The 27600-nt window shown below is 46.3% G+C and overlaps 1 protein-coding gene across 1 annotated transcript; it reads right to left on the minus strand.

The window, feature by feature from the left end:
- Positions 1-497: 497 nt before the first annotated feature.
- Positions 498-27600, minus strand: SLC35G1 (solute carrier family 35 member G1). The gene is made up of 3 exons (XM_030204819.1): positions 27250-27600; positions 13345-13525; positions 498-1390 (listed from the first exon to the last, which is right to left on the minus strand). Exons 1-3 carry the CDS (start codon positions 27392-27394, stop codon positions 631-633), a joined length of 1086 nt encoding a protein of 361 aa, XP_030060679.1. The 5' UTR covers positions 27395-27600; the 3' UTR covers positions 498-630.

A 27600-nucleotide genomic window follows, 5' to 3' on the forward strand; every position in this document is an offset into this window, starting at 1 on the left:
TTTCTGATACTGCCAAAAGCTTCTCCTCAACATGGTAGAAAAACAACTGGGGTAACTGTTCTCTCACGGTGGGCGGGAAGGCATTCGTGCATGCGCGGTGGAGCTTGACTTGCGCTCTACACAAAGCTCTGTTAGCTTGTCATAAGCTCCGGACCAGGCAACACACGACCGTATTACCAAGTGTGAGAATTAATGGCCTGCTTGTCCTCGGAGATAGGATGCTTCCACTCAGAGATAGGATGCTTCCACTCATTGGCAGGCAACCAGCAGGATTTCAAGAAATGAACACTGATTTTTCAGAAATACGGAAAAATCATGTTAAGGTGAATAAGAGGCACTACGGGATGTGGAAACAGAGTAGACAAATAACCCAAGCTAATGAGAAAAGGCAAACTGCAGTGATCTAGCAACTGTGTAGAAAGGCAAAACCTCTCAGTTCTGTCTTGCACAAAGAACATGAAAGAAAGTTCAGTTTTTGAGAACATTTATTATTCAGCAATAAATAAGAAAATGCTCATAATATTTATTTAAAAAAAACCCTAGCTTACTGTGCAAACTAAACATTTGAAACAGTATTTCAAGATTAACTTCAAAAGTTGGTGGTGACTGGAAAGTAGAAACACCTTGTTTCTATATTTCATTATGGCTTGCTTTCCTTAAGCTCGTGCACCACTTGCGAACAGCAGTGCCAGCCGTACTGACTACTACACAGAGAGCTCCACCCACTGTCCACCAGGTTGGTGAATGATGAAGGAAAAGAAATTGAAATATAAATGCAAAAACCACGTCCATAGTTTTCATTATAGCCACAGGCCCAGCCTTTTCTATCTGTAAAGCTTTGGTCAGAAAAATCTGACCTCCTAAACCAAACACTGATATAAACATTAGGAACCATCTATCTATTCCACAGGAAGGTAACCTCCATTCCCTGATCACAAAGAGGGTTATGATACACTCAATGAGTCCAATGATGGCATAATACCAAATAGATAACAAATAGTGCACCGATTTTCCCATCTTTCTCAGTACAACCATGGTTGATGCTGCACCCACAGCACTTGCCACTGCTGCTAATGTTCCTTTCAGATGGTTTGTATAGTCTCCTTCAATGCCTTCAAGGTGTGATCCAAACAGAAATGGTGGCCTTGCAATAAGCACCACTCCTGTAATAGTACAAGCCATAAACCCAAGGTCCCAGATAGAGCACATCTCCTTGAGAAATATGCAAGCCAAGATGGTCGTAAAGACTGGACTGCTGAAGGTTATCACAGTAGCGTCCGCAAGAGGCATCACCTGTACAGCATAATAGAGCAGAATCATTGCACTAGAGCCAAGAAATCCCCTGAGGAAAAGGAAAATTCGCTGCCCTTTTGGTCCCAAAAATCCAGTTCTGAAAATAGAGGAAAAATGTGTCATTCTCAGTAAAGAACATGAGATTACAGAATCTACCAAAATGAGGCTTTTTATTGCAGTTTATTTATGAAAGAAATGCTAGCTAGACAGGTTAATGGTCAACAAGGTTTCTGGTGCTTTAGACTTAAGAGATTGAAAGATGAAGTAAATCTTGTACACATGAGGACTAATGGCTGATGTAACCTGTGAAAACAGTAATGCATGAGCGATACTAAACTGATGAGCAATAGGGCTCTATAAAGAAAAAGGCTGAATGTACAAGCAGCATTGCAATTTTGAAGGTTATGAAGATGATTAAAAATCAATACAAATTAAACAGAATAAAATATCAGCATGGTTTCAAGTCAACAACTGCTTGACACCTGTATTCATTTTACTGAAGGTATGCAGATACTGCATTATGCCAGAATTCTGTAATGGAACCTTGGCGCCAAGTGCCTTTATAGAATAGGGTTTCACAACATAGAACTGGGGTGCCTAAAAAGGAAGCACCACTTATAGACTTGCCTCCTTAGTGGACTAAAACAATTTCCATGCATCTGCCCTTAAAGTAACAGTCTCAAAGGTACATATACAAAACTGTGCACTATGTAGGAATTTCACTTGCTATTTTTCACCTATGCAACTGCTGGGTATAAAACAGTATGGAAAATCCAGCATATGCCCACACAAAAACCTTCCTTTTATAAGTAGGTTATCTACATACAAATAGTTAATGAGCTGCTTTGTATAATATAAATTTACACTGCAGTTCATTAGCTATTAATCTAAATAAAATTTCACACACACAAAACTACACATTAAATTTTACTCAGTATGAAGGCAAAAACCTTTCACTTCAGAGTGAAAAAAATTTCTGTCACCACAGCTCCTAGTCTGTACTATTAATGAACTGGTGGAATGGATAATGGTGGCTGTTCCCGCCCTGTGTTATGGAAGGAACTATAAAAGACCAAGCTAATCTAGGGCTTGGAGAGGTTTTGTGAGAGTCACTTGCCTGGTTGAGTGAGCTGCTGGGGCTCAGGAGCAGCTGAGAAGCAGCAAGTTGCTGTTCTCTTCATTCTTGGAACGGCTCTGAATAAGAGGGTGTATTTTCCCAGACTGGAATGGCCTACACAGTAGGAGAAGAGCTGAGAGAAGAACAGCCATTAGAAAGGTCTGGGGAGAAGTAAATCCTATATTCTGGAGCTAAATGTGTGGTTGTGTGGATGTTGCCAATGCAAGCGCTACGGTTTACTAGACCATGTGATGATTTTCCAAGAGTTTCTGAGCAGTGATGGTGTCCATTTTGCAAGGAAGGGATGACATGTCTTCAGTAACAGACTAGCTAAAGTACTAAAGAGGGCTTTAAACTAAATTTGCTAGGGATGGGTGAGAAAAGCCCCAAAGTAATTAATAATTCTCAGGAAGGTACGACATCAAATACCCTTATAGAAAAGGGAAAAAAAAGTAACATCTGGAGAGCGTTCTATACCAATGCCCGTAGTATAGGAAACTAATTTCTAGATCTAGAGGCTGCAATGATAAAAGCCGACTTGGATTTAGGGGCAGTCACAGAGATGTGGTTCAAAGAGAGCCACGAGTAGGATATAGCTGTACCTGGCTATAATCTATTCAGTAAGGACAGGGTAGGAAAAAAGGGCGGAGGAGTGGCATTATATGTTAAGAATAATATTAAAGTGACAGAACTGCAGGACGTATGGGGTAAGGAAGAAGCTCTATGGGTTAAACTGTCAAGAGGGAAAGGAAAATGTATTTACAATGGTGTAATATACAGGTCACCTTCACAGTCAGAAGAAATGGACAGAGACTTAATTGAAGACATTCACAAAATTGCTAGGAAAGGGGAATTACTGGCAATTTTAGCATGCCGGACGTTGATTGCTTCTAGATGACCGCGCAGCAGAGACGCCCCAAAGAGATCTTGGATTCTCTACAGAAGAATTATTTCAGCAGTGGATAATGGAACCGATGTGGGATAGAGCTATCCTAGACCTGGTGCTCACAAATGGGGAGAATGTTTCTGATGTTACGGTGAGAGATCATATGCATCTAGTGATCGCTGAATGGTGTGGTTAAGACAAAAGAAGGAGAGGGCTTATTCCAGACTGAAGGTCCTAGATTTCAAAAGAACTAACTTTGCCGAGATGGGGGAATTTCTCAGGAAAGAGTTAGTTGGATGGGAACAGCTGAAGGAAGTAGAAAAGCAATGGGCAAAACTGAAAGGAGCTATTTAAAGGCAACAAATTTTTATGTTAAAAAATTACATAAAAGAAAGAAGAAAAGGCCGCTCTGGTTCTCGAACATAGTAGCTAAAAAGGTAAGGGAAAGATGGTTAGCCTTCTTACGTTACAAGACAACTCAGGCAAAAATACCTGAAAAAGCTAAGAGAAGCTGGAAAAGCTGTCAGGAATGCGAAGAAGCAAATGGAAGAAAAGACAGCTGATACAGTAAAACTGAAGGACAAGACATTTTTCAGATATATAAATTACAGGAGGAAGTGCAATAATAGCATTGTGAAGATCAAAGATGAGGGGAGGAATATGTAGAAGCTGATAAGGATAAAGCTGAACTGTTTAACAATTATTTCTATTCTGTGTTCACGGATGAAAGGCCGGGGGTAGAACCGCAGAAAATAAATGCAAATGGGGGTGGATGTATGGTAGACCGGGTCTGATTCTCAGAAGACTGTGTTTGTGAGGAGCTAGCTAAAAGTAGACAAAGCGATGGGGCCTGATGGGATATATCCAAGGGTGCTCAAGGAACTCAAAGAGGTTCTAGAAACTCTGTCTGACATCTTCAATGCTTCCACAGAGTCTGGAGTGGTGCTGGAGGACCGGAGAAGAGCAGATGTGGTCCCTCTGCACAAGAGTGAAAGCAGGAGGTTGGAAATTACAGACCTGTCACTCTGACCTCAGTAGTGAGCAAAGTAATGGAAATGCTTCTAAAGCGGAGGATTGTGAGGTTTCTAGACTCAAATGGATAGCAGGACCCAAAGCAGCATGGCTTCACTAGAGGCAGGTCATATCAGACAAACCTGATTGATTTCTTTGACTGGGTGACCAAACAGATGGACTTGGGAGTTGCGCTAGATGTAGTGGACTTGGATTTTAGCAAAGTCTTTGACATGGTTCCGCACAGGCGGCTGATAAATAAACTGAGTGCCCTCAGTATGGGACCTAAAGTGACTGACTGGGTTAAAAATTGGTTAAATGGAAAAAGACAGAGGGTAGTGATAAATGGAGCTTGCTCCAAGGAAAGGGATGTTATCAGCGGTGTACCACAGGGGTTGATCCTCAGGCTGGCTCTCTAACATCTTTGTGAGAGATAGTGCAGAAAGACCATCTGGTAAGGTTTGTCTCTTTACAGATGATACCAAAATATGTAAGAGAGTGTGGATGGCATGAGGAAGGATCTAGTGAAGCTTGAAGAATGGTCCGATAATTGGCAACTAAGATTTAATGCCAAGAAAAGCAGGGTCATACACTTGGGTTACAAGAATCCAGGGGAGTGGTACAATATAGGGGGTGAAGAGCTTCTATATACGAAAGAAGAGCAGGACTTTGGGAGTGATGGTGTCTGATTACCTTAAGGTCTCCAAACAGGTAGAAAAAGCAATGGTCATAGCCAGGAGGATGCTTGGCTGCATAAGGAGAGGGATGACCATCAGGGAAAAAAAAAAAAGAGGTGATAGTGCCCTTATATAAGTCTATATATAGTGCAATTCTGGAGACCACACCTACAGAAGGATATAAACAGGATGGGAGTCGATCCAGAGGGCATCTACAAAATTGGTAAGCAGTCTCGATCATAAACCATATAGGGACAGGCTTAGGAACCTTAACATGTATACGCTGGAAGAGAGACGGGAGAGAGGGGATATGATAGAGACATTTAAATACCTCAGTGGCGTTAATGTACAGGAAGTGAACCTTTTTCAAATGAAGGAAAACTCTGGAATGAGGGGGCATACCATGAAATTAGAGGAAACAAGCTTAGGAGGAATCTAAGAAAATACTCTTTCACGGAAAGGGTGGTGAATGTGTGGAATGGCCTCCCGGTAGAGGTCGTGCAGACAAGGACTGTGTCAGAATTTAAGAAAGTGTGGGACAGGCATGTGGGATCCCTTAGGAAAGGAATAGTTAGTGGTTACTGAGGATGGGCAGACTGGTTGGACCACTTGGCTCTTATCTGCTGTCATGTTTCTAAGGAGAAATTAGGTCTTACCTGATAATTTTCTTTCCATTAGTCCTTCCTACTATTCCAGAATCTGTGGGATGTGTGTGTCCATCAACCAGCAGGTGGAGAGAGAGAGCTGAAAATTGAGCTGAAACATCTCTCTTAGCATCCAGTTCCTCAGTATTTACATAGACAAGCAGTAAGGATAAACTTAGAACAAACCTTAAACAACTCACAAACCTAACACTAACCAGATGAACATAAGTGGACCTCTCTCATCGCTGGACAACTTGTAGAGAAAAGATATGCAGGAAGCATCATGCAAGGTGATGATGCAAAGTAACGGGTTAAATAAAGACTAAACATCTCAGAAACCTTGGGCAGGCCTCTGGAATAGTGAGAAGGACTAATGGAGAGAAAATTATCAGTTAAGACCTAATTTCTCCTTCTATTACATACTTCTCACTATTCCAGAATCTGTGGTATGTATAAAAGTAGTCCCTAGAGTGAATGGTATCCTGGTGCCACCGCCCTGAGGACTGAAGCCCCATAACTGGCTTCCGAGCACAGCACAACATCCACCCTGTAGTGTATCATGAATTGCCTAGTCATCCGCCTGGGGCTAACCCTGTGATCACATGGAGGATCTTCCCCAGCACCTGCCACTTATGCTCTACACTAGCACCCTCCTACCATCGACTGGGTCACAACCACCTCTGGGCGAGTCTCCCGCTTTCAAATTATCCCCGTGATTTCTAGGTTACTGGAGGCCACACTCCCAGGGGTCCCACAGTTCCCAGAAAGCACCAACAGACCCAAAACCACCAGGATTCTTAGTCCACACAAGCACAGTGAACAATTATGTTTATTTTCATAAAATATTTAACAGTGAACTATAAAGCAGATGGAGAAAATGGCACACAGTAGTTTATATCTAAGCATTTTATCACTAAATGAATAGTGCCTGGCAAGTACAGGAAATATAGCTGCTCACCAGGTACAGAATATAACTGATCACAGGGTCTCAAGCAGAGGGGTCTTTCTCCCTCTAGTTCCAAACTGAGACTAATTACCTCACAGTTAGGCGGGGGAAAAAAACTGCCACTCCTGGTACAGCTTTAAAAAAAATAAAAAAAAATGCCATCTGCTGGCCAACCAGGAGAAACGTATCAACAAAACAACCAGGAGAAAAACATGTCATCAGCAAAACAATTCATAGGCTCAGAAACCAACTGTTTTGCCACAGCTTGGCAAAGGGATGCAGCGCTGACCACGTTTTTTGCCTTTTTTTTTTTTTAAATGTTACATTTGTACCCCGCGCTTTCCCACTCCTGGCAGGCTCAATGCGGCTTACATGGGGCAATGGAGGGTTAAGTGACTTGCCCAGAGTCACAAGGAGCCTTGCAAATATCCACCAGAGACAGTAAGGTAGTTTCCACCCAGAATGAATCCGCAAGGCCTGAGGAGCTTGCTTCCCCACAAGCAAATAAACAGACATAATAGTCTCCTTCAGTCATCTAGCAATTGTGGGCTTGGAAGTCATGAGGCTAAGCCTCTGCTTACCAAAAAGCACAGTCTAATTTGTGAAATGCATTTGTGACTCTATGCAACTTGAGAAGCTTTGTCGTCACTGCAAAAGGAAGAAAGCTCCACAGATTGGTTGAGATGAAATGTTGATACCACCTTCAGAAGAAAGGAAGAACTGTCTACAGGGAGACCCCTGCCTCTGAAAAAAGGAGAAAGGGATCCCGACAAGAGAGAGAATGAAGCTCTTAAACCCTATGTGCCGATGCAACAGCCACCAAGAACTCCATCACAGCCTTCTGGAGTGGCTCAAAGGGATGCTTCTGAAGAGCCTGAAGGACTAAATTAAGGTTCCACTCTGGACAACGCCTACGAAATGGAGGCTGTAAGTGGCCTGCTCCCCACAAGAATCTAATAATATCCAGGTGAGACGCAAGAGACATCTTATGTAGTTGGCCTTTGAAACAAGCCAAGCCACAACCTAAATTTTTTAGAGAACCCAAACGCCAATCCTTTCTGAAGACCTACCTGGAGAAACACTAGGATGTGTGCGATCTGAGCAGAGAAAGGAGAATGTCCATGCTCAGAACACAAGTCCACATTCTCTGCATTCTCTCATAAGCAAGCAAGGTAGTAATGACCAAATCACAATAACTTTTTTGTCTTAACCAAGCCTTTTCAATGGCCAAGCTGTAGGAACCAGAGGGGCATGGATCCTCCATGTGCACTGGACCTTGCTTCAGACGGAGGATGCCCGTCCAGCAGCTGAATCAGGTCCACATACCAAAGTCAATCCTGCTCTATGAGAATTATTCAACCCCAGTGCAATGTGATCCTTTTAAACATGTGACCTACAATGAGCCAAGGAGGGAAGACATACAGTAGATGTCCACTATCAGGTGAAAACCCTGGCTGGATGGCTCCCATTCTCCTGGGTCCAAGGAGTGCCTACTGATAAAGTTCACCTTCACATTCAAGGACTCAGCAATATGAGCTGCCAAGAAGCAGAGATTTTTCTCCGCCTAACTCACGAGGGAGGCTGCATCCACCGCCATCGGACAACTACGAGTCCCATCTTGCTTGATCATATAAAAGTCACTGCACCAAGAAAACTTGGACGGGGACCCTCACCAGAAAGGGAGTTAAGGCACTTAAGGCATTCTGCACTGCCCTAAGCTCCAAGCGATTTATCGACCACTGAGACTCCTATTCTATCCAGGTGCCATTTGCCAAATGGAACTTGTAATGAGCTCCCCAACCTGACTTGATGATGTCTGTCGTCACCACCTCTCATTATATTATCAGAAATGGAGCTCAGACGGTCAAATTCCTGGGCAAAAACACACAGCAAGCATCCAAGGAAGATGAAAGTTATACTTCTGTGACATTGAAGACCAGCGGCTGAGAAGAAACTCCTGGAATGGCTGCATAGGAGCCCTTGCCCATAGCACCACTTCCATCACCACTATCACTGACCCCAGACCTTGAGCCTGCCTTGACTGAGAAGAATGAACCTGTTGAACCAGCTTCGACCTCCTGTATTCCGTGAGGAAGATCCTCTCTCCCTTGCTGTGTAGAATTAGAGAATGACACGGGGCGGGAACCCACAGTAACCGTGGGGATGGGGACGGGGACAGAGCCCATGAGGATGGGGACAAACTTTGTCCCCATGTCACTTTCCACTTTGAAGCCTGTTAATGGACTGGACTGTTATTTATGTTTGATTGATGCAGACGACAATATATATATATATTTTTTTTAAAAAGCAAACATGCTGGCCACAGCTAGCAAAATTTGCGTATCTTCTAATAAGACATCTTCTATTGCAGGAGGAACTGTGGAAGACAGGAGAGCTAGACTGAGTCCTGAAATTGTTGATGACTTCTTATTCATCCACAGATTAAAAAATCATAGCAGTGCTTCATAGGGCATATTTCTCCCCTCTAGGGCATACAGAAAAGGTTGGATTAGGATTCCTTGGGGTAGTAGAAATCAGCTATTGTTGGGGTTGGAAGAATAGAGGGTGGTGGTGGTGGGAGGGATTATAGTTGCTCATTGTTATTATTGTTTTCTAGTTGTAATTTATACACAACAGTTGCACAGCATATTGCTCCTTTTTATACTTTAAATAAAAAGATTTAAATATAAAATTGTAAGTGTTCAAGGCTTCTGCAAATGAGAACAGAGCACACAGGGGCGGGGACAGAACATAAAGTGATGGGGCGGGGACGGAGATGGGGCCTGTGGGGGCGGGGTGGGAATGGAGACAGAACCCACAGGGACGGGGCATAGAATAGAATGCAGAATAGAATGCAGAATAGAATGCCCAGGTACTCCAGCATCTACGATGCAGTTAGTCTGCTCTTTTCAAAATTGATTGCTCAACTCAATGGCTGCAGAAGACGAACAACTTTCATCGAGCTAAGGGTGAACTCTGATTCCCTGGTGCCGAAGGAAGGCCGCCACCACCACCATAACCCTTGGTAAACGTTCTTGGCGCTATGGCAAGACCAAAGGGCAAAGCACTGAACTGGAAGTGACGGCTCAGCACCGCAAAACGTACAAACCTCTGATGCGGCATTCATATCAGTATATCTAAATACGCCTCGAGATTGAGGGTGGTGAGAAATTGTCCTGTTTGAACCGAGACTATGACTGCTCTTAGTGTTTCCATGCAAAAATGGGACACTCGGAGGCAGCGGTTTAGACCTTTGAAATCTAAGACAATACAAAAGGTGCCTTCCTTCTGTGGGGCAATGAAGTAGATGGCGTATCTGTCTTCTCCCTGCTTGGCTTGGGGAACTGGAACAATGGCCCAGAGTGCCAGCAAGGGATCTACAATGGCCTGAATCTCAACTGCATTGGTTCCCTTTTGACAAGGAGACTGAAAGAAGAGAGGAATGACCGAGAGAGAGAACTCCACCTTGCAACCTTCTGTAAGAATATCTAGAACCCACTGGTCTAACTTGATTTTGGCCTTCACCTCCAAAAACTCCTGAAGATGTCCTCCCACCGGAGGAAGAGAAGAATGGACCAGCCTCGCATCATTGTGAAGCTCGGGAGGCATTAGATGCTGTAGCTGACTGAGAGGAAGACTTTCTGTCCGCACAAAAGGAAGACTGGAATGCCTGAAAGCATATAGTCTGACCATATCGCTGACAACCAGGCTGGTACCATCTGCTGTCTCGAAATCAAAAGCCCCCTGAAGATGGACGACCAGAGGTCTCCAACTTATCCTCCAACAACTGCTGTGGCTTAGTTTCCCCCAGTTCTTTCATCAAGTTACTGAGATCTTCTCCAAATAGCCACTTGCCCCAAAAAGGCAGATTAGCTAGATGTGACTTTGACATTGCATCCACTGCCCAGTACCACAGGCAGAGTTGCCGATATGCCGCGACAACCAAAGACATACTGCAGGCCGTAACCTGTAACATGTCTAAATAGTATACGCCAAGTAGGCCAACCCCATTTCAAGATGGGCATTATAGCTCCTGTCTTGTGGTGAAGACTGCTAATGCCACTTCAGGCTTGCTCTAGCCACAAACGAGCTGCACACTGTCGCTTGAAGGCCCAAAGAGGCCACTTCAAAGGCTTGCTTCAGCGAGCCTTCTAGCTTCCTATCCTGTGGGTCATTTAGGGCAATCCCCCTTCCAACAGCAAGGAGATGGGTTTTTTTTGTCACTGCCGTAACCCTAGTCCAGCCTGGGAAGTTGGCTCTTCCCACTCTCAGCCCTGTGTCTGGTGAGACCCATTCTGCTGTAATCAGGTCTTGAAAGTCTGGATGCATCAGTAAGGCCTTAGGACCTCTAAACCCACTCATGATCGAAGATGAAACTCCTGACACAAAAGCAGAATGCTCCTCAATGGAAAGCACTGCCAATGCCTCAGAAATAAGACTACTGAGCTCCTCTTTATTTAACAACCTTAGTACTTTCGGGTCATCTCCCTCCTCTAATGGCTCCTTCAATGATGGCTCCTCTGAATATACCAAGGCCACATCAGATAAGGAGGGAGATGCACAGACAGACCTCCAGGAGTGGGCAGATGAGGCTAAACAAGATCACTTAGGAGTCAGAGGGGCAGCAGGGCAAGAAACTGAAGTACCTTGCAGCAACTCTGACTGTCCCTACTTTAGAAAGTAAGCCTGGTGTACAAGCAATATAAACTCCATTCCCGTGCTTTCCTGCATCAAACTGTTCACTGGCCCTGACAGAGAGCCTAAAGTCCCCAGCATATTCGGATGCTGTGCCAAATCTGAAGACGTGCTGCTGCTGACCATTTCTCCCAAAGGATTCCCAGCTTTCATGCACTGTAATGCTCCAACGCCGACCGGTAGGTCCCACAGCAGGAAAGCCAATTAACTGTCTCCACGGGATTCGCCATTACAGACAGGCACAACACAGTCCCAAGTGGTGAGTCAGGATCCTTCCCCTGCACAAAGTAGAACTTGCAGCCCTCCAAGCAGTTCCAAGTCAAACTTTAGTTGGACTTACCATGCCAGTTGCTCCTCCCTAGCTCACTGTCTCCACAAGTCTTACCCCAGATGAGAAAGAATCTGGACCGATACTCTGTCCCACGCTCTCCAGTAAACCTCTTTCCTTCTCCTTTCTTCTTCTTTTTTTTTTTTTTTAAAGGTTGTTGTGCTAGAAAAGGAGAGCTCCACGGGAATCAGGAGAGAGGTGAAGGGAGGGAACAAGTAAATTTGCGGGGCACCAGAGACAGGAATCTGAAGACCTCCATATATGACTCTACAGACTCAAGCCACCTGCAAAGCTCAACTGGGGACCAGTAGACCAAGGACCAGGAGCAAATCACTCAGAACCAGAGGCTGAAAAGTGTGTCCATCATCCATCTGCTGGAAATAGCAAATACTGAGGAGCTAGACAGGTTGCCAAGACAGAAATGTCTCAACTCAGTGTTCAGTTCTCCATTTCCATCTTCTGGTTGATGGACATATCTATCCCACAGGTTCTGGAATTATGGGAAGCTACATAATGGAAGTAGACTGTGGCATGTATCCTAGATGGTACCCAGTACAGGGTTGCCTGAGGCATGCAAGCCATATAGAATTATTGTGTACCTATGGAAGGCTGTGAGACCTATAGGGTGAATCCTATCAACAACCTTGGACATTCCCACCTAATCTGCTGGGCACTGGGACAGTGGTCCATCTTAAGCAGCTAGGATGAGACAATTTAATAATTTTGGTGTAATTTTGATTATTGGGACTTTGAAATTTCTGAGCTTCAGTTCCAGGGTTTGCGGGCATAATGAATTAATGTTTAGACCATGGCCCACAGCAGAAGGCACAGTGGGTGTTTATCTTAAGTACACAAAGATTTTGAGGAGGAATGTGTTTTGCTTGTTTTTCCAGAGGGAACAGTGAGGGAGTCTGGGGTACCACCCAACGGCCTGAGAGAAGAGAAAGCTGAGGATCCAGGAGGTAGCCTGCCTGACAAGAAAACTTAGAACAAGCTGCTAATTTAAAAGAGGAATTTCTGCTGTCCTTTTAGTTTGTAAACCATTTTTTAACTCAGCATTTCTTTTATTATAAAGCAAAATAGTGGAGCATGCTACCAAACTAATTATAAGGTCTTTCATAAATTGATAAAAACCTGGTTATTTCAAAAGCTTGTGTTGTGTTCAATTATTAGTAGTTTTATACTAATTCTTGGGTATGCCCTGTTTAATTTGTGGTATGTGCAGGTTATAAATATTTACTGTAATATAATATAGTGCACCTAGGAAAAAAAACAAGCAGATAATTATGAACTACGTTTTGGACTGAGGGACACAGTTGTTTTGGTGTATTGCCAGCGAAGGCCTTGGGGTAAACTGCCTGCCTGTGCCCACCAGGATCCCCCTTTAACCTAAAGTTGCCCTTATGGAATGGAAAATGCATAGACCCACGGGACCAGGGCTACATTTGTGAAATGTGTTCTACAGTGCAAATGAGTGTGGGTTATCACATATAATGTGCACTATTTGGGGTGAAGGTTATTGAAGGTGCTAGCAAGCCAAGTGCCATTTATGGAGTCTTCCATTTTGCAGTACCTCAGCCTTTTGAAAAATCTTTCAACAACCTATTGATGTTTAATGTGGATACAGCGCTACCACTGCACCTTGTCTCCCATTTCCAGGTTCTGCATATTTACGTTATAACCTCTTCGCCTCCCTTTTAAGACTAAGTTAAAAAGCTGATTTTTTTTTATTGTGCAAATTACTTACTTGAAGTATATTAATCCAGGCAGAATAAATAGCATTTGGAAGATACATCGGATTGCACTGATTTCCACTGAATGAATGTCTTCAATTTTTTTGACTAATAACGAGCCCACTGAGAAAGAGAGGGCAGAGAGTAGGGTGTAAAACAGCCCAAGACCTGGGCAGTTGCATTTCTTCACTGTTTCTGAAATAAAAATTGCATTTCAGTTGGGGAAATTATATTGCTTCAAATAAGTTCTGCTACCTTCGTTCTGTAACCACATTATCTGCTTTGTACTACTGAACAATTATTGTTCAGGCATTGATTTCCTCATGCTCAGCTGGAACTAGCCTCTGCTAAGGCTACAATGTCAAGAGACTTCATTCACAACTGCCTAGGGATTTTCCCTCACCTTTTAACCCCCCTCTCCCCAAGCCCCAACATTGCAGCTGTCTCTGGCCTGTAGTCACACACAGTTCATGGTCTTTCCTCAGTAAAGTTCTTTCTTCTGGGATGTTAGCTATTTCCACTTCTTGTCAAGGCTGTAGAGTTAGTACACCAAATCTTTCACTCAGACACCTCTATTTTTCTACTGTCCGACTCGCACTCCTACTATGTTTCGTAAGTCTAAGAGAAATTTAATTACAGAAACATAGGATATTTCTTTATGCACAACATTAGGACTAACAGACCACTAAATATATTTGATGCTTGAACAAAGAACCTGAACAAATACATGTAAGTATAAAATATAACTTTACCATATATTATGTTGTAAGATTTTATTTTGAAGCTAAATCGAAGTAAGTACAATTTTACTAACTTCACCGTTCTGCTTCTGATTTAACAAAACTGCTGTTACTACTACTACTACCTTCTCTTCTGTAGTGCTCGACATATATAGTGCTGTACATAAAGATGTAAGAGACCGTCCCTACTCAACAGAGCTTACAAACCATTCCAGACAAACAGGGCACATAAGGAATTAAGAAGTTGCATTTATTATAGGAATGATTAAAACAATTGACTTTGTTCCTTGGACTGGGTTCTTTTCAAAGCTCTAGTCTATTCCTGGGCAATTTACTCTACATCCAACAATAGCATTCCTTTACTCATCAGCCCACCTAAAGCACACACAGCAGGTCACTCCTCTGTAGTCACAGCTGCTATGTGATTTCCTATTTTGTTAATACCATCATCTCTTATCCATTCCAGTCTACTCTTCTCTTTTCTACCACAACATAAACCATCATTTCTTCCTCAATTGCTTCTGTCTTCTTTTTCCTAAATTTTCAGTCTGATGGGTAATGCTCTCAGCTTGTCACCTATGAATGCCCTGGGTACTTTCTTAAACCTCTGCTCTAGCTCACTGGACTAACCCTCTCTGCCTCTCACCAACAGTCCAATATGTCTTTCTCTTGTCTGTCACCATCCTCTGACTACATTCAAACACAGAAAACATGAAGCTATTTAAAAAAAAAAAAAAAAGATCTCTTTTCTACAAAGGTCACTAACATTAAAAACCAAGGAGTTGATACTGAGTAGGACTTCCTCCAGGTAGGAATAGCTTCTATGGTTAAGTCCCGCAAAGCCTATACCCATATTTTCAGCGTCATTATCTAGTCAATAATGCTGAATATACAGACAGAGCGCCTCAGTATCATCTGGGAGCTGCAAGTTACCCAATTTGCTGTGATATTCAGTCCGCTAACCAGGTAACTATCTGGACAACATTAGGACACCACAAAGCTGTCCTCATTTTATCCAGTTACCGGTCTGGATATTGCTGGTATCCGTTTAACTGTCGGCAACCAACTTAGACCCAAATATTCAACACAGGTTGACATTCAGTACCAGCTCTGAATATTTGGATATAAAATCACTGACCACTACAGGATGAATGTCAGGGGACTGATTTCCACTTTCAGTCCCACCCTTCCTCCTGTCTCTATGTTCCAATGTGCTATACTTTTCTTCCCTTTAGTCAGAGAATGGAAGAAAAGATGTGGTAAATCAGACTTTTGGGACTAATTTTATAACACATTTTACCATGTGTAAAGCATGTTAACACACGCAGAAAGGTAAAATTATGTATAATCATACCTGATAATTTTCTTTCCATTAATCATAGCTGATCAATCCATAGACTGGTGGGTTGTGTCCATCTACCAGCAGGTGGAGATAGAGAGCAAACTTTTGCCTCCCTATATGTGGTCATGTGCTGCCGGAAACTCCTCAGTATGTCGATATCAAAGCTCCATCCGCAGGACTCAGCACTTAGAGAATTACACCCACGAAGGGACACTCTGCCCAGCTCACCACCGCCGAAACGGGGGAGGGGAATTAACCCAGCTCATCCCCACACAAGTGGGGGAGGGGAATCCGTCCAGCTCATCCCCGCGGAGCGGGGGAGGGACACCACACCCGCCGATGCGGGGGGATCTGGCTTATCCTGCAACCGCAACCGCGGGAGGAGCTGACTGACCCTAACACCGCCGAAGCGGGAGGGGTACAAAGCTGCCCTACAGCCGCACGAAGCGGGAGGGAGTGCCGGCAGAATTTATGTCTCAATCCAGCCCCGTAAAACGGAGGGGAGAGGAATGCAGCAGCTCACTGTAACACAAACTCGTCTCAACTCTTGAAGAATCCAAGTGAAAGAAGAACTTGAACACGAAGTCCTCCTGAAGTAACTGAAGGCTAAACTTGAACCTAAAATTCAACCAGAATATAAACAGTACAGATATCTGGGAGGGGCTATGGATTGATCAGCTATGATTAATGGAAAGAAAATTATCAGGTATGATTATACATAATTTTACCTTCCATATCATCAAGCTGATCAATCCATAGACTGGTGGGATGTACCGAAGCAGTACTCACCCAGGGCGGGACATAGAAATCCCTGACCTCAACACTGAAGCTCCAAACCGGGCCTCCGCCCGTGCAGCCACAGTCAAACGGTAATGCTTGGAGAATGTATGAGCCGAAGCCCAAGTTGCCGCCTTGCATATCTCTTCCAAGGAGACGGATCCGGCCTCTGCCATCGAGGCCGCCTGAGCTCTCGTGGAGTGAGCCTTCAGCTGGATAGGCGGCACCTTCCCCGCGGCCACATAAGCCGCTGCAATGGCTTCCTTGACCCATCTTGCCACTGTAGGCTTAGCAGCCTGCAGACCCTTACGAGGACCTGCAAACAGGACAAACAGATGATCCGATTTCCGGAAATCATTGGTCACTTCCAAGTATCTGATGATGACTCGTCTCACATCCAGATATTTAAGAGCAGAGTACTCCTCTGGGTAGTCCTCCCTACGAAAGGAAGGGAGACAGAGCTGCTGATTCACATGGAAGCGAGAACCAATCTTGGGCAGGAAGGAAGGCACTGTGCGAATAGTCACTCCTGCCTCAGTGAACTGCAGAAAAGGCTCTCGACATGAGAGCGCCTGGAGCTCGGAAACTCTTCTGGCTGAAGTGATAGCCACCAAAAAGACTGCTTTCAACGTCAGGTCTTTCAGAGATGCCCTCGACAAGGGTTCCAAAGGCGGCTTCTGCAATGCTCTTAGCACCAGGTTGAGATTCCACGCAGGCACCACTGAGTGCAGAGGAGGGCGCCGGTGATTAACTCCCTTGAGAAAGCGCACCACATCTGGCTGCGAAGCCAGGGAAGCACCCTTCAGGCGGCCCCTGAAGCAAACCAGAGCCGCTACCTGGACTTTAAGGGAACTGAGCGACAGGCCTTTCTCCAGACCTTCTTGCAGGAACGCCAACACTGAAGAAATTGGAGCAGTGAAGGGAGAAAGTGAGCCTGCTTCACACCATGCTGCAAAGATACGCCAAACCCTGGCGTAAGCAGTAGAAGTAGAGCGCTTCCTCGCTCTCAGCATAGTGGCGATGACCTTGTCTGAGAAGCCCTTCTTCCTCAGACGCTGCCGCTCAATAGCCAGGCCGTAAGACCAAAGGGAGAGGGATCCTCCATCACCACGGGACCCTGATGTAACAGGCCCTGCTCCACTGACAGCCGCAGAGGATCGTCGACTGAGAGCCTGAACAAGTCCGCATACCAGGGACGTCTGGGCCAATCCGGACCCACCAGGATTACCCTGCCGGGATGCTTTGCCACCCGGTCTAGCACCCTGCCCAACATGGGCCAGGGCGGGAACACATAGAGGAGCTCTTGTGTCGGCCACTGTTGGAGAAGAGCATCTACTCCCAGGGATCGAGGGTCCCGTCCTCTGCTGAAAAAGCGCGGCACTTGGCAATTGGCCGATGACGCCATCAGATCTAGGCTCGGCTGGCCCCAGCGCTTCGTGATGTCCAAGAACGCCTGAGCAGATAGCTGCCACTCTCCGGGCTCCAAGGTATGGCGACTGAGAAAGTCCGCCTTGACATTCATGACTCCGGCAATGTGGGCCGCTGAAAGCTGCTCCAGGTTCGCTTCCGCCCACTGGCAAAGATTCATAGCCTCCTTGGCTAGAGGGGCGCTCTTGGTACCTCCCTGGCGGTTGACATAGGCCACAGCCGTGGCATTGTCCGACAGGACCCGTACAGGCTTCAACACCAGTACCGGGATGAACTCCAATAACACCAACCGAATGGCTCTGAGTTCCAGGAGGTTGATAGACCACTTGCCTCTGCAGGAGACTAGAGCCCTGCGCTGTCCTTCCCAAGCAGTGGGCTCCCCAGCCCATCAAAGAGGCGTCTGTCGTGACGACAATCCACTCCGGGGTCACCAGAGGCAATCCTGCAGACAACTTGTCTGTCTGCGTCCACCAGCTCAGCGCCTTGCGCACTGCTGGGTCCACGGGAAGGCGCACAGCATAATCCTCCGACATCGGAGTCCAGCGCAGCAGCAGAGATAGCTGTAGTGGTCTCATATGAGCCCTGGCCCAGGGCACTACTTCCATCGTGGCCGTCATAGAGCCCAACAGCTGCACGTAGTCCCAAGCCCGAATAGGAGAGGCTACTAGGAACTAGTCCACCTGAGCCTGAAGCTTGACAATCCGATTGTCTGGCAGGAACACTCTGCCCACTTGGGTGTCGAATCGAACTCCCAGATACACCAGGGACTGAGTCGGGCGCAGCTGGCTCTTCTTCCAGTTGATGATCCATCCCAGGGAGCTCAAAAGAGCAACTACCGGTCCATAGCTTTGCCGCACTCTGCATAAGAGGGGGCTCGGATCAACCAGTCGTCCAGATAAGGATGGACTTGTACTCCTTCCTTTAGCAGGAAGGCCGCTATGACCCCCATTACTTTGGAAAAGGTCCGCGGAGCAGTAGCCAACCCGAAAGGGAGGGCTCTGAACTGGAAGTGTCGTCTCAGGACTGTAAAACGCAGAAAGCGTTGGAGAGGAGGCCAGATGGGAATATGCAGGTACGCTTCCTTGATGTCCAAGGAAGCCAAGAACTCTCCTGCCTTCACTGCCGCTATAACAGAGCGGAGAGTCTCCATGCGAAAGTGCCTCACTTTCCAGGCCCGATTGACCCCTTTGAGGTCGAGGATAGGCCGGACAGAACCTCCTTTCTTTGGAACCCTTGCCAATCTGAGTTTTTGGCACCGGAACGACCGCACCCAGGCGGATCAGGTTGTCCAAGGTCTGCTGCACTACCACAGCTTGACCGGAGACTTGCAGGGAGAGAGTACAAACCCGTCTCTTAAGGGTTGGCAGAACTCTAGCTTGTAGCCGTCTCTGATGACTTCCAGCACCCACGCGTCTGAAGTTATAGTGGTCCACTCGCCCAGAAACGAGGACAGCCGTCCTCCAATCTGCACTGGGGCGTGGACCAAGGCCCCGTCATTGGGTACGAGACCCTGGGGGAGGACCGGAGGGAGCACCTCCGGGACGGCGGTCTCTGCGAAAGGAATGCTGCTTGGGGGAGAAATTCCTCTTGAAGGAAGAGGGGCAGAGGAACCCGACTTGCCCGGGCGGTACCGATGGGCTTCCTGCAACCGTCCTCTGGAGGTATCGGGACGAGTACTAACCCGAGCCCTGACCTCTGGTAATTTCTTGCCCTTAGACGTGCCGAGATCGGTCACGATTTTGTCCAGCTCGACCCCAAAGAGCAGCTTGCCTTTAAAAGGCAATCTAGCCAGGCGGGATTTAGAGGCGTGGTCAGCAGACCAATGTTTCAGCCAAAGCCACCGCCGCGCAGAGACTGTCTGAGCCATGCCTTTAGCTGAGGCTCTCCAGACATCATACAGCCAGTCTGCCAAATAGGCTAAGCCCGATTCCAGGGCCGGCCAATCAGCCCTCAAGGAAAGATCCGAGGGGGAAGCCCGCTGCACCATAGTCCGGCACGCCCTGGCCACATAGGAGCCGCAAACTGAGGCCTGCAAACTTAAAGCAGCTGCCTCAAAGGACGACCTTAAGGCCGCCTCCAATCTTCTGTCTTGGGCGTCCTTTAGGGCCGTGCCACCTTCCACCGGCAACGCCGTTTCTTAGTCACCGCAGTGATTAAAGAATCCACGGTAGGCCACAGATAGGCCTCACGTTCACTCACAGCCAAAGGATAGAGGCGGGACATAGCCCTAGCCACTTTAAGGCTCGTTTCCGGGACATCCCATTGAGCCGCAATTAAGGTGTGCATGGCATCATGCACGTGGAAGGTTCTAGGCGGGCGCTTCGTCCCCAGCATAATGGCAGAGCCAACAGGGGCTGAGGGAGAGACGTCCTCCGGAGAGGAAATCTTCAAAGTGTCCCTGGCCTGTAACAACAGGTTGGGCAAATCCTCTGGGCTAAAAAGCCGCGCTGCAGAGGGGTCATCCGCTCCATCCGAGCGGGGATCTATCTCCTCCAAGGAATCCGCAAAGGATCGTTGGGAGACCTCAGACACGCTGCCCTCATCTACATCGGAGGAGACAAAAGTCCTCCAAGGCCTGGAAATCAACCCGAGGGCGTTACCTCTGGGAACCTCAACCTCTTTATCAGAAGAGGGAGCAGGGGCAGCGTTTGCATGAGGAAAGCCTGATGCAGCAGCAAAACAAACACGGGGGAGAAACCCCCCAGACTGTGCACTTCCGCAGCCTGGGCAACAGCCCTAGACGCACTCTCAACCGGCGCTCGCAATAGCGGGGGAGAGACATGCTGCGCATCCAAAATGGCGTCCGGCGCGAAACTCCGTGAAGGAGCCGCGCGGGAAGAACGGCGCTTAACTTTAACCGCTTTTGTGCCGTCGCCCAAATTAAGGGCGTTCATGGCATTAATGTCTCCAACCTCAAGGGCGGCCCCGAAGAAGCCGTCCGAGCCGCGTGGCCGGCCAAGATGGCGGAGGCGAGGAGCGGGGGATGGGCGTTTATGGCGGGAAAAAACCGCCACGCCGGAGGAACGACCGGGACATTCATCGGTCACTAAACTATCACCCATCAAGGGCGAATCAGGTTGTAAAACCCCCGCATCCCCTCTAGAAGCGCTCCAGCGATCCGGGGAGCGACCCTTTGCGCCCTCGCCCTCCGACGCCATTGCCACGAGGAGAAGAATCGGGGAACCCCCTGCCCGCTATAAAAAGGTAAAATTACCTGCTTGCCGCTCCGAGCTGTAACGAACTGGTGTCCCAGTGAGTAGCTGCAATGAACGTTTAAAGAAACGTCGAATTAAACGCCTTTAAAGACGTTTAAAAATTTTTTTTTTTTTTTTTAAACGGAGCCAGCGGGAGGGGGGAGAAAAGGAGGGACCTGGCACCACCAGGTTTGCACTTGCTCAAAAGAGCCCTCAACCCCAGGCCTCAACAAAACCTAAGGATTAGGCTTGGAGGCCTAGCCAGAGCTGCTGCTGTGTGTGACCACCACCTGCTGAGATAGAGAACATACTGGGGAGTTTCCGGCAGCACATGACCACATATAGGGAGGCAAAAGTTTGCTCTCTATCTCCACCTGCTGGTAGATGGACACAACCCACCAGTCTATGGATTGATCAGCTTGATGATATGGAAATGACAATTATAAATCTGTATTGTGGTATACACACATATGTGTATGCTTGCTGACCAGAGTACCTGGGGGTCTAGTCTGGCTAGAGTTGGGATATAGTTGCAATGTATGTGCATATTTTACAAAAGTTAATGTGTCGTCAGGTCATGCTCTGAAAGCTGGTTTTAGATAGGCACAGAAGCATTTATGCTATAAAAATAAGTGTTTTTCTAGACATTTCACATCATTGCCCTGTTAGGAAATTACCCCCACATGTTTAACAACTTATTTCATGAACCTGTTGCCAATATCCACACTTCCCATCCCACCACTCTCTTACTGCCCTGACAGTCCTTTATTAGACCCAGCTTCTCACTCTTCCAAGCAAGTGTTCTCTCTTAGCACCTCAGATTTTCTGTCACATCCAGTTTTGGTCATCTTATCCTCCTATCTCCTTCCTCTTCAAATCTCTGCGATAGTATTCTTTCCAGGCTTCCAAAACATTTCTCCCTACCACTATTCTTCACTCCAACTGTCAATACATAACAACAGAAAAAATGACGACAGAAAAAGACTAAGTGGCCTATCCAATCTGCCCATCCATGCCAACTGTTAATCTCTAACATCTCTTCCTCTTCCTAACGAATCTCAGATTCAGATACGGTCCTTATCTCCTCCACCTCCATTAGCGAGCTGCTCCACATATCCAACACCCGTTCCATAAGGAAGGGTTTCTTTAGATTACTCCCGAGCCTATTTCCCCTTCATCCAATGGGTCCTAGTTCTGATGTCTATTTCTTTTTCAACTTGCCAGTGTTTCTCCCCCCAGTTCTCACAAAACCTGCCCTCAGACCAAAGCAACTTTCCAATTATCAATCCCTTCTTGTGAAATGTACAGTTAACTGCCTAATTCTCTATCCCTGTCTGGTGTGTGTCATTCTTTGCATGTTGTTCTTCCCTGCCTGCAGGGCTTTAATCCCTACCTGGCAGTCTTGTCATTAACACATTCTAATTCTAGTTCATCTTTTTGCTGCTTATGATACCTTCCACCACCATGTCCCAGTATGCTTTCCACCTACCAAACCATTTGTTAAAGTTTCCTTCCACATCAGAGTAACAAAGTAATATACACAGCAGCACCAACTGGCCCATCCAGTTTGTCAAAGTATTCCAGTAATCCATTATTAAGGATGTATCCCAGTAATCAGCAATAGAGTTTGTCTACTTGCAAGTCAGGTTTAGTTTTCTTTCCCACCGGTTCTCTAGCATCCTGAGATGACTATGCAAGATCCAAATATTTAATTTAACACCCAGCTACCCCACTCCCAAGACTTACCACCAAGCTTTGTCATAATCTAAACTGCTCCCAAACTTTGTGAGGTTGTTACCCCCTACCTACTGTACTTTGAACTACAAATAAAAAAAAAAGTTTTTACTAAATCCAAAATTCTCTCTCCTTTTTGTCAAGGGCTGAAACTTGGGAGAGGTCCAAAGCCCACCAGCAGGATGAATAATCTTCAGCTTTAAGTAGGCTTAGGGGCCCCTGTAGCATAGGGGTGCAGGGCAATTGCCCAGTTTGTACCCCATAAAACTAGCTCTAATCAGCCTCCTAAGTTGTCATAGCTTTGTTTGATGTCATCAGGTGGCACAAACCCAGCAGCATCACTAGAGCCAGATTTAAGCAACTGTGAGCTGAATTGTCACCCAGGACGCAGCCAGGAGCACCAAGCCACGTATGGAAACAGGGAAGGAGAAGATGGAGTGACAGGGCACATGAACTGATATGAGGAAGTCTCTCCCACCCCACACCAATCTCCTGCCTGCTACTGACATTCATGCGAGAACCTGCAAGTGTGGGAAGGCGCCACTGACATTCCCATGCTGAGCCCACCCTGAGAATCACCAGGCTGTTTCCTTTCTCTGCCATTTGTTTCCCCCTTATTACTTTTCCCTTGATCATGCTTGAGAGAGTGAAAAGATTGTTTGTAGGGGTCTGCAGGGACAAAATTTCCATTTCACTTTTGTTTCTTTTATTGATCATTTTCACGTCATTTTGACATGCACTATTTCTTGACAGTGCATGCTAAATGAATTGAGAATGACAGAAATGAAATGCAGACCCTTAGCTGTTGCAATACTGCTGCCATCCAACCTTGTTCCTACCACACTCAAGGACTATGACAGCAGCAGATAAGAATTATGGGATCTATCTAGTCTGCCAATGTTTTGTGGTGTAATACCACTGACCTCAACTGATCTCTGGTTTTCATTTCTTTAGCACTAAGGCTCCTCTGTGCTTATCTGTTTTTTGTGACCCCAGCAGTTTTCTCCAGCTCTTTAGTACTTCAGGATCAACTGGAAGCTGGGTTAGAATCTGGCCCCAGAATGCTTCATTCACATCTACCCACCCTACTCCTACAATACTGGGGCCATGCACCAGAGCCTCTTTCAAAAAAAAAAAACAAACTGATATCTTGGGCTCTGAATCCACCACTAGGTCTCACCCTTAAGCAGTGATCGTGACTCCCTCCCCACCCAGGGGCTCTGAAGCTGCCTCCTCAGCATTTCCAGGCTTCTTTTAATACTGTATTCTTCGACTACCTGGCACAGGAAAGCACTTTCATTCCCATGCCAAAGCTGCACAGCTATACATAGTTTCTTTCTCGTACTAACTCCCTCAGTTGTGTCTTGATATTAAATTGTTCCTTCTAGCACTCTTTGGTTAATTGCAGTCTCAAAGTCAAGGACAAGTCAGAGATTTGTCTTCTTTCTCCACCTTCTGCTTTCCCATTTTCAACCACCTGACTCACTCGTACCGTAACTGCTCTCTCCTTTGCCAAAATTCCCATATCCTTTTCAATGTACCTTTCAAACCAAATTGCACATATTTAAAATATATCAGATTAGTTTCATTTCCCTATCTTCTTCCACTAAACTCCTCATCCAAGCCCTGGCAACTGCCACCTTCATTTCTGCTTTCCTTATTCACACCAACAGCTTCTTTGATTGATCAGTACCTAAGCTTTACCTGTCTTTCTCTACCACTTACGCAACTTACATAGTAACATAGTAAATGATGGCAGATAAAGACCTGTACGGTCCATCCAGTCTGCCCAACAAGATACTTATATGCATACCCGAGTTTGATTTGTCCTTGCCTTTCTCAGGGCAAAGACCGTAGAAGTCTGCCCAGCACTGTTCTTGTACTAAGTTCTGAAGCTAATGTCAAAGCCCCTTAAAATTTACGCTCCAGCCCATCCTACTACTACTATTTAACATTTCTAAAGCGCTACTAGGGTTACGCAGCGCTGTACAGTTTAACATAGAAGGCCAGTCCCTGCTCAAAGAGCTTACAATCTAAAGGACAAAAATTGGGGCAGTCTAGATTTCCTGAAAGGTATAAAGGTTAGGTGCCAAAAGCAACATTGAAGAGGTGGGCTTTGAGCAAGGATTTGAAGATGGGTAGGGAGGGGGCTTGGCATAAGGGCTCAGGAAGTTTCAGCCACGATCAGGGCATAGACCGTAGAAGTCTGCCCAGCTCCCGTTTTGTTTCCCCAATTACCGGCAACTGAACTGATTTCCCCCTAAAACTCTGCACCAATTCAAATTACTATCTTTGTTCTTGGTACAGGTAAACTAATTCTCAAGCCCACAGGTGCTCTCTGTTCTCAGGTTGCATCCTTCCTCATACTTCAACTAACCTGCTTCAGTATTTTTCTCTAGCTGCTCCACACGTGAACACACTGTTCCCTAGCCACAAGAGTAATCCTTCCTGTGCCTTGGGGTAGAGTGGGGACACAAAAGAGAAAAAGGCCCAAGGGAAAAGAGCAAGGAAGACAAGAAGAGAGCAAGGGGCAAGAAGAGGGAGGGGAAGGAACAGGGAGTAGGAATTAAACTGAATGGGGTGGGAGAAAAAGAGAGAGACTAATGAGAAGGAAGTTAGTGACTTTCCCTCTTTCCTCCCATTTCAGTCCTGCCCCGATATAAATCCACAACGCACAAAAATTTGAATAAAATGCATCACAGAACTTTGGGGCCACCGAAATCCAAAACTGTTGCCTTGTCCCCTTAAACTTTTTTCTTTTTTTCTTTCTTTGCTGACAAAGGGTACCAAAACGGTTATAAATACCAGAGAACTGAGAACAGCTCCTAATTGATAAGTAACCTACACTGGGTCTCTTCCTCTCAATATATCCTGTTGCAAACTAGTTCAGATTTAATTAAGATCAGCTTGTTTATTCTGCACTTATTTTAAAAACTTGTATAACAATGGCTGTTTATTCCTCACTGTAAAGGTTAAATGAAGGCACATTATGTGCTAGTTTTCAATGTTCACAACTAGAAATACTGTACATGGCATTACATGTGACTCTATTGTGCTTTCTAATCTTCAAAGGATTTCTTTCAATTGTATAGACCTCTATCCCTACAAGATAGCTATGTTTTTGAATGGCAATTAAGAATGGCTTATCTGCCTTGGATGGATGAGGATTTCATTATATCAATTAAGGGTAAACACGTAATCCAGACATGTCAAAACTGCACCTGCTAGGACACACCCAGACGAACAATGACTGCTAGGGCAGAGAGCTGGTAGTTACTAGCATCATTTCCTAATCACTATTTTTGCCAAGTCATCTTGAGAAGGGAGACAAGGATAAATAAATCAGAATAGGAGGCAACAAAACACTACAAATGTGGATTATAATTAAGAAACCATAATTTTTGTAACGAATACTGAAGACAGCATCTTCGTTGTGGACAGTCACTGCTCCCCTGGGTTGATGCATGGACGTAACCCTAACTTCAGGTAACACAAGAATGATACTCATAGCAACCAAAGCCCAACAGGGCTGAAGTAACTCTTTTTCACACATGGCATTCCTCTTCAGCCCCCTATTGACTTACACAAATGAAGCTCAACAATGAATCTCTGCACACAGCCCACCTGGGCCAGTCTGCCTAGTGTGACACAATTTTGGGGGTGGGGGAGGTTGCACCAGCATTTGTTGGATTCATCATGGCCTTAGCCAGAATTTGTGCATCAGCACATCCTCAAGGCCTTCCAGATACCACCCCCTCTGCAATAAAAGTTCAGAGGGGGCAAATCCCAGCAGGTCTAGAGTATGAACTGATGACTCATCATGGCTGATGTACTACCTTAACCTTCAATAGATGCTATGAGTGCCATTACAGCACCAGTGCTGCCCCAGAAGTGATAGAAAAGGGAGGGAAGCCACCTTGCCAGGGAAGGTAGGAGAGATGCTGGAACTGGGGGGGGGGGGGGGGGGGGGGGGGGCAACAGTGATGCTGGGCACCATAGGGCTGGGAGGTAGGGAAGGAGAACAATGCTGGCCACTATGAGGAGATGGGGAGGAAGGGAAGAAAAGAGATACCAGATAACATGGGAGAAGGGTGGTAGGGGAGGAGAAAGATATTTAGCACCATGGGAGGGGGCTTAGGGGAATACTAGTTTATATGGCAGACTAGAAAAGAGAAAGGAAAGGGAGGGAGGGAGAGAGATACTGAACTGGAGGGGGGGAGGGAGAAAGAAGGACTTTGAGCTGTCCCCTAATGGACAAATACCCTTGGGGTGACACTGGGCCCCACGTGTCTCCACATCTGTGTCCCCTTCCTCTTCCTCCCTGGCCTGTCCCTGTAGCCCAGCAGCACCCACCCCAGCGGGTTTGCCAAGTAACAGTGGCTCCACATTTTCAGTACATGCTGATCCTGGCTTGGTTTTCCCCACTGTCTGCACTAGACTCGTCTTTATTAAGGAAATCAAAATTGCCATTCCTAAGAGGATGGAGGGGGCAAACCAGGACAACGTGTCCTCCTGAAACACTAGATGCCGTTGGCAATGGTAATCGTAGCAAGCCAGCCGGCTGCCAGGACAGAGAATCTCTCCAGTTACAATTTTTGCTATTCCTCCTGGACTCTGGGCGACTCCGGTCAACGACTATTGTTAAGAGAAACCGAATAAAACAACAGCTGCTACGGTGACACAGCGTGAGCCGTTATCACTCACTTTCTCCCTCGTGCCGGGTCTCTCCGCTGTTTACGGTGAAAAAAGAGCAGTTTCTCGTCCGGTCCTCCGTTGAGGTCCCAGCTCCCGGCGCCTCCACCTCGCTCTCTGCGACGATGACCACCGCCGCCGCCGTGTGCGAACCCATGAGGGCTGCCTGCAGCCGCCGTTCTGAGGGATTTCGCGGTCAGCCCCGTGTCCCCGGCGGGACGAGGAAGGAATGGAGGAGGGACTCCGACCGGGGACGGGTCATTCGGCGCCTCCCACCGACCATCGCGTGCCCGCCTTTACCGGGCAACAGCAACCACAGCGTTATACGGCGCAGCCAGCCAGGCACCAAGGACATGGGGGCGG

The sequence above is a fragment of the Microcaecilia unicolor genome, chromosome 5 (genome assembly GCF_901765095.1).
Source record: "Microcaecilia unicolor chromosome 5, aMicUni1.1, whole genome shotgun sequence".
Taxonomy (NCBI): Eukaryota; Metazoa; Chordata; class Amphibia; order Gymnophiona; family Siphonopidae; genus Microcaecilia; species Microcaecilia unicolor.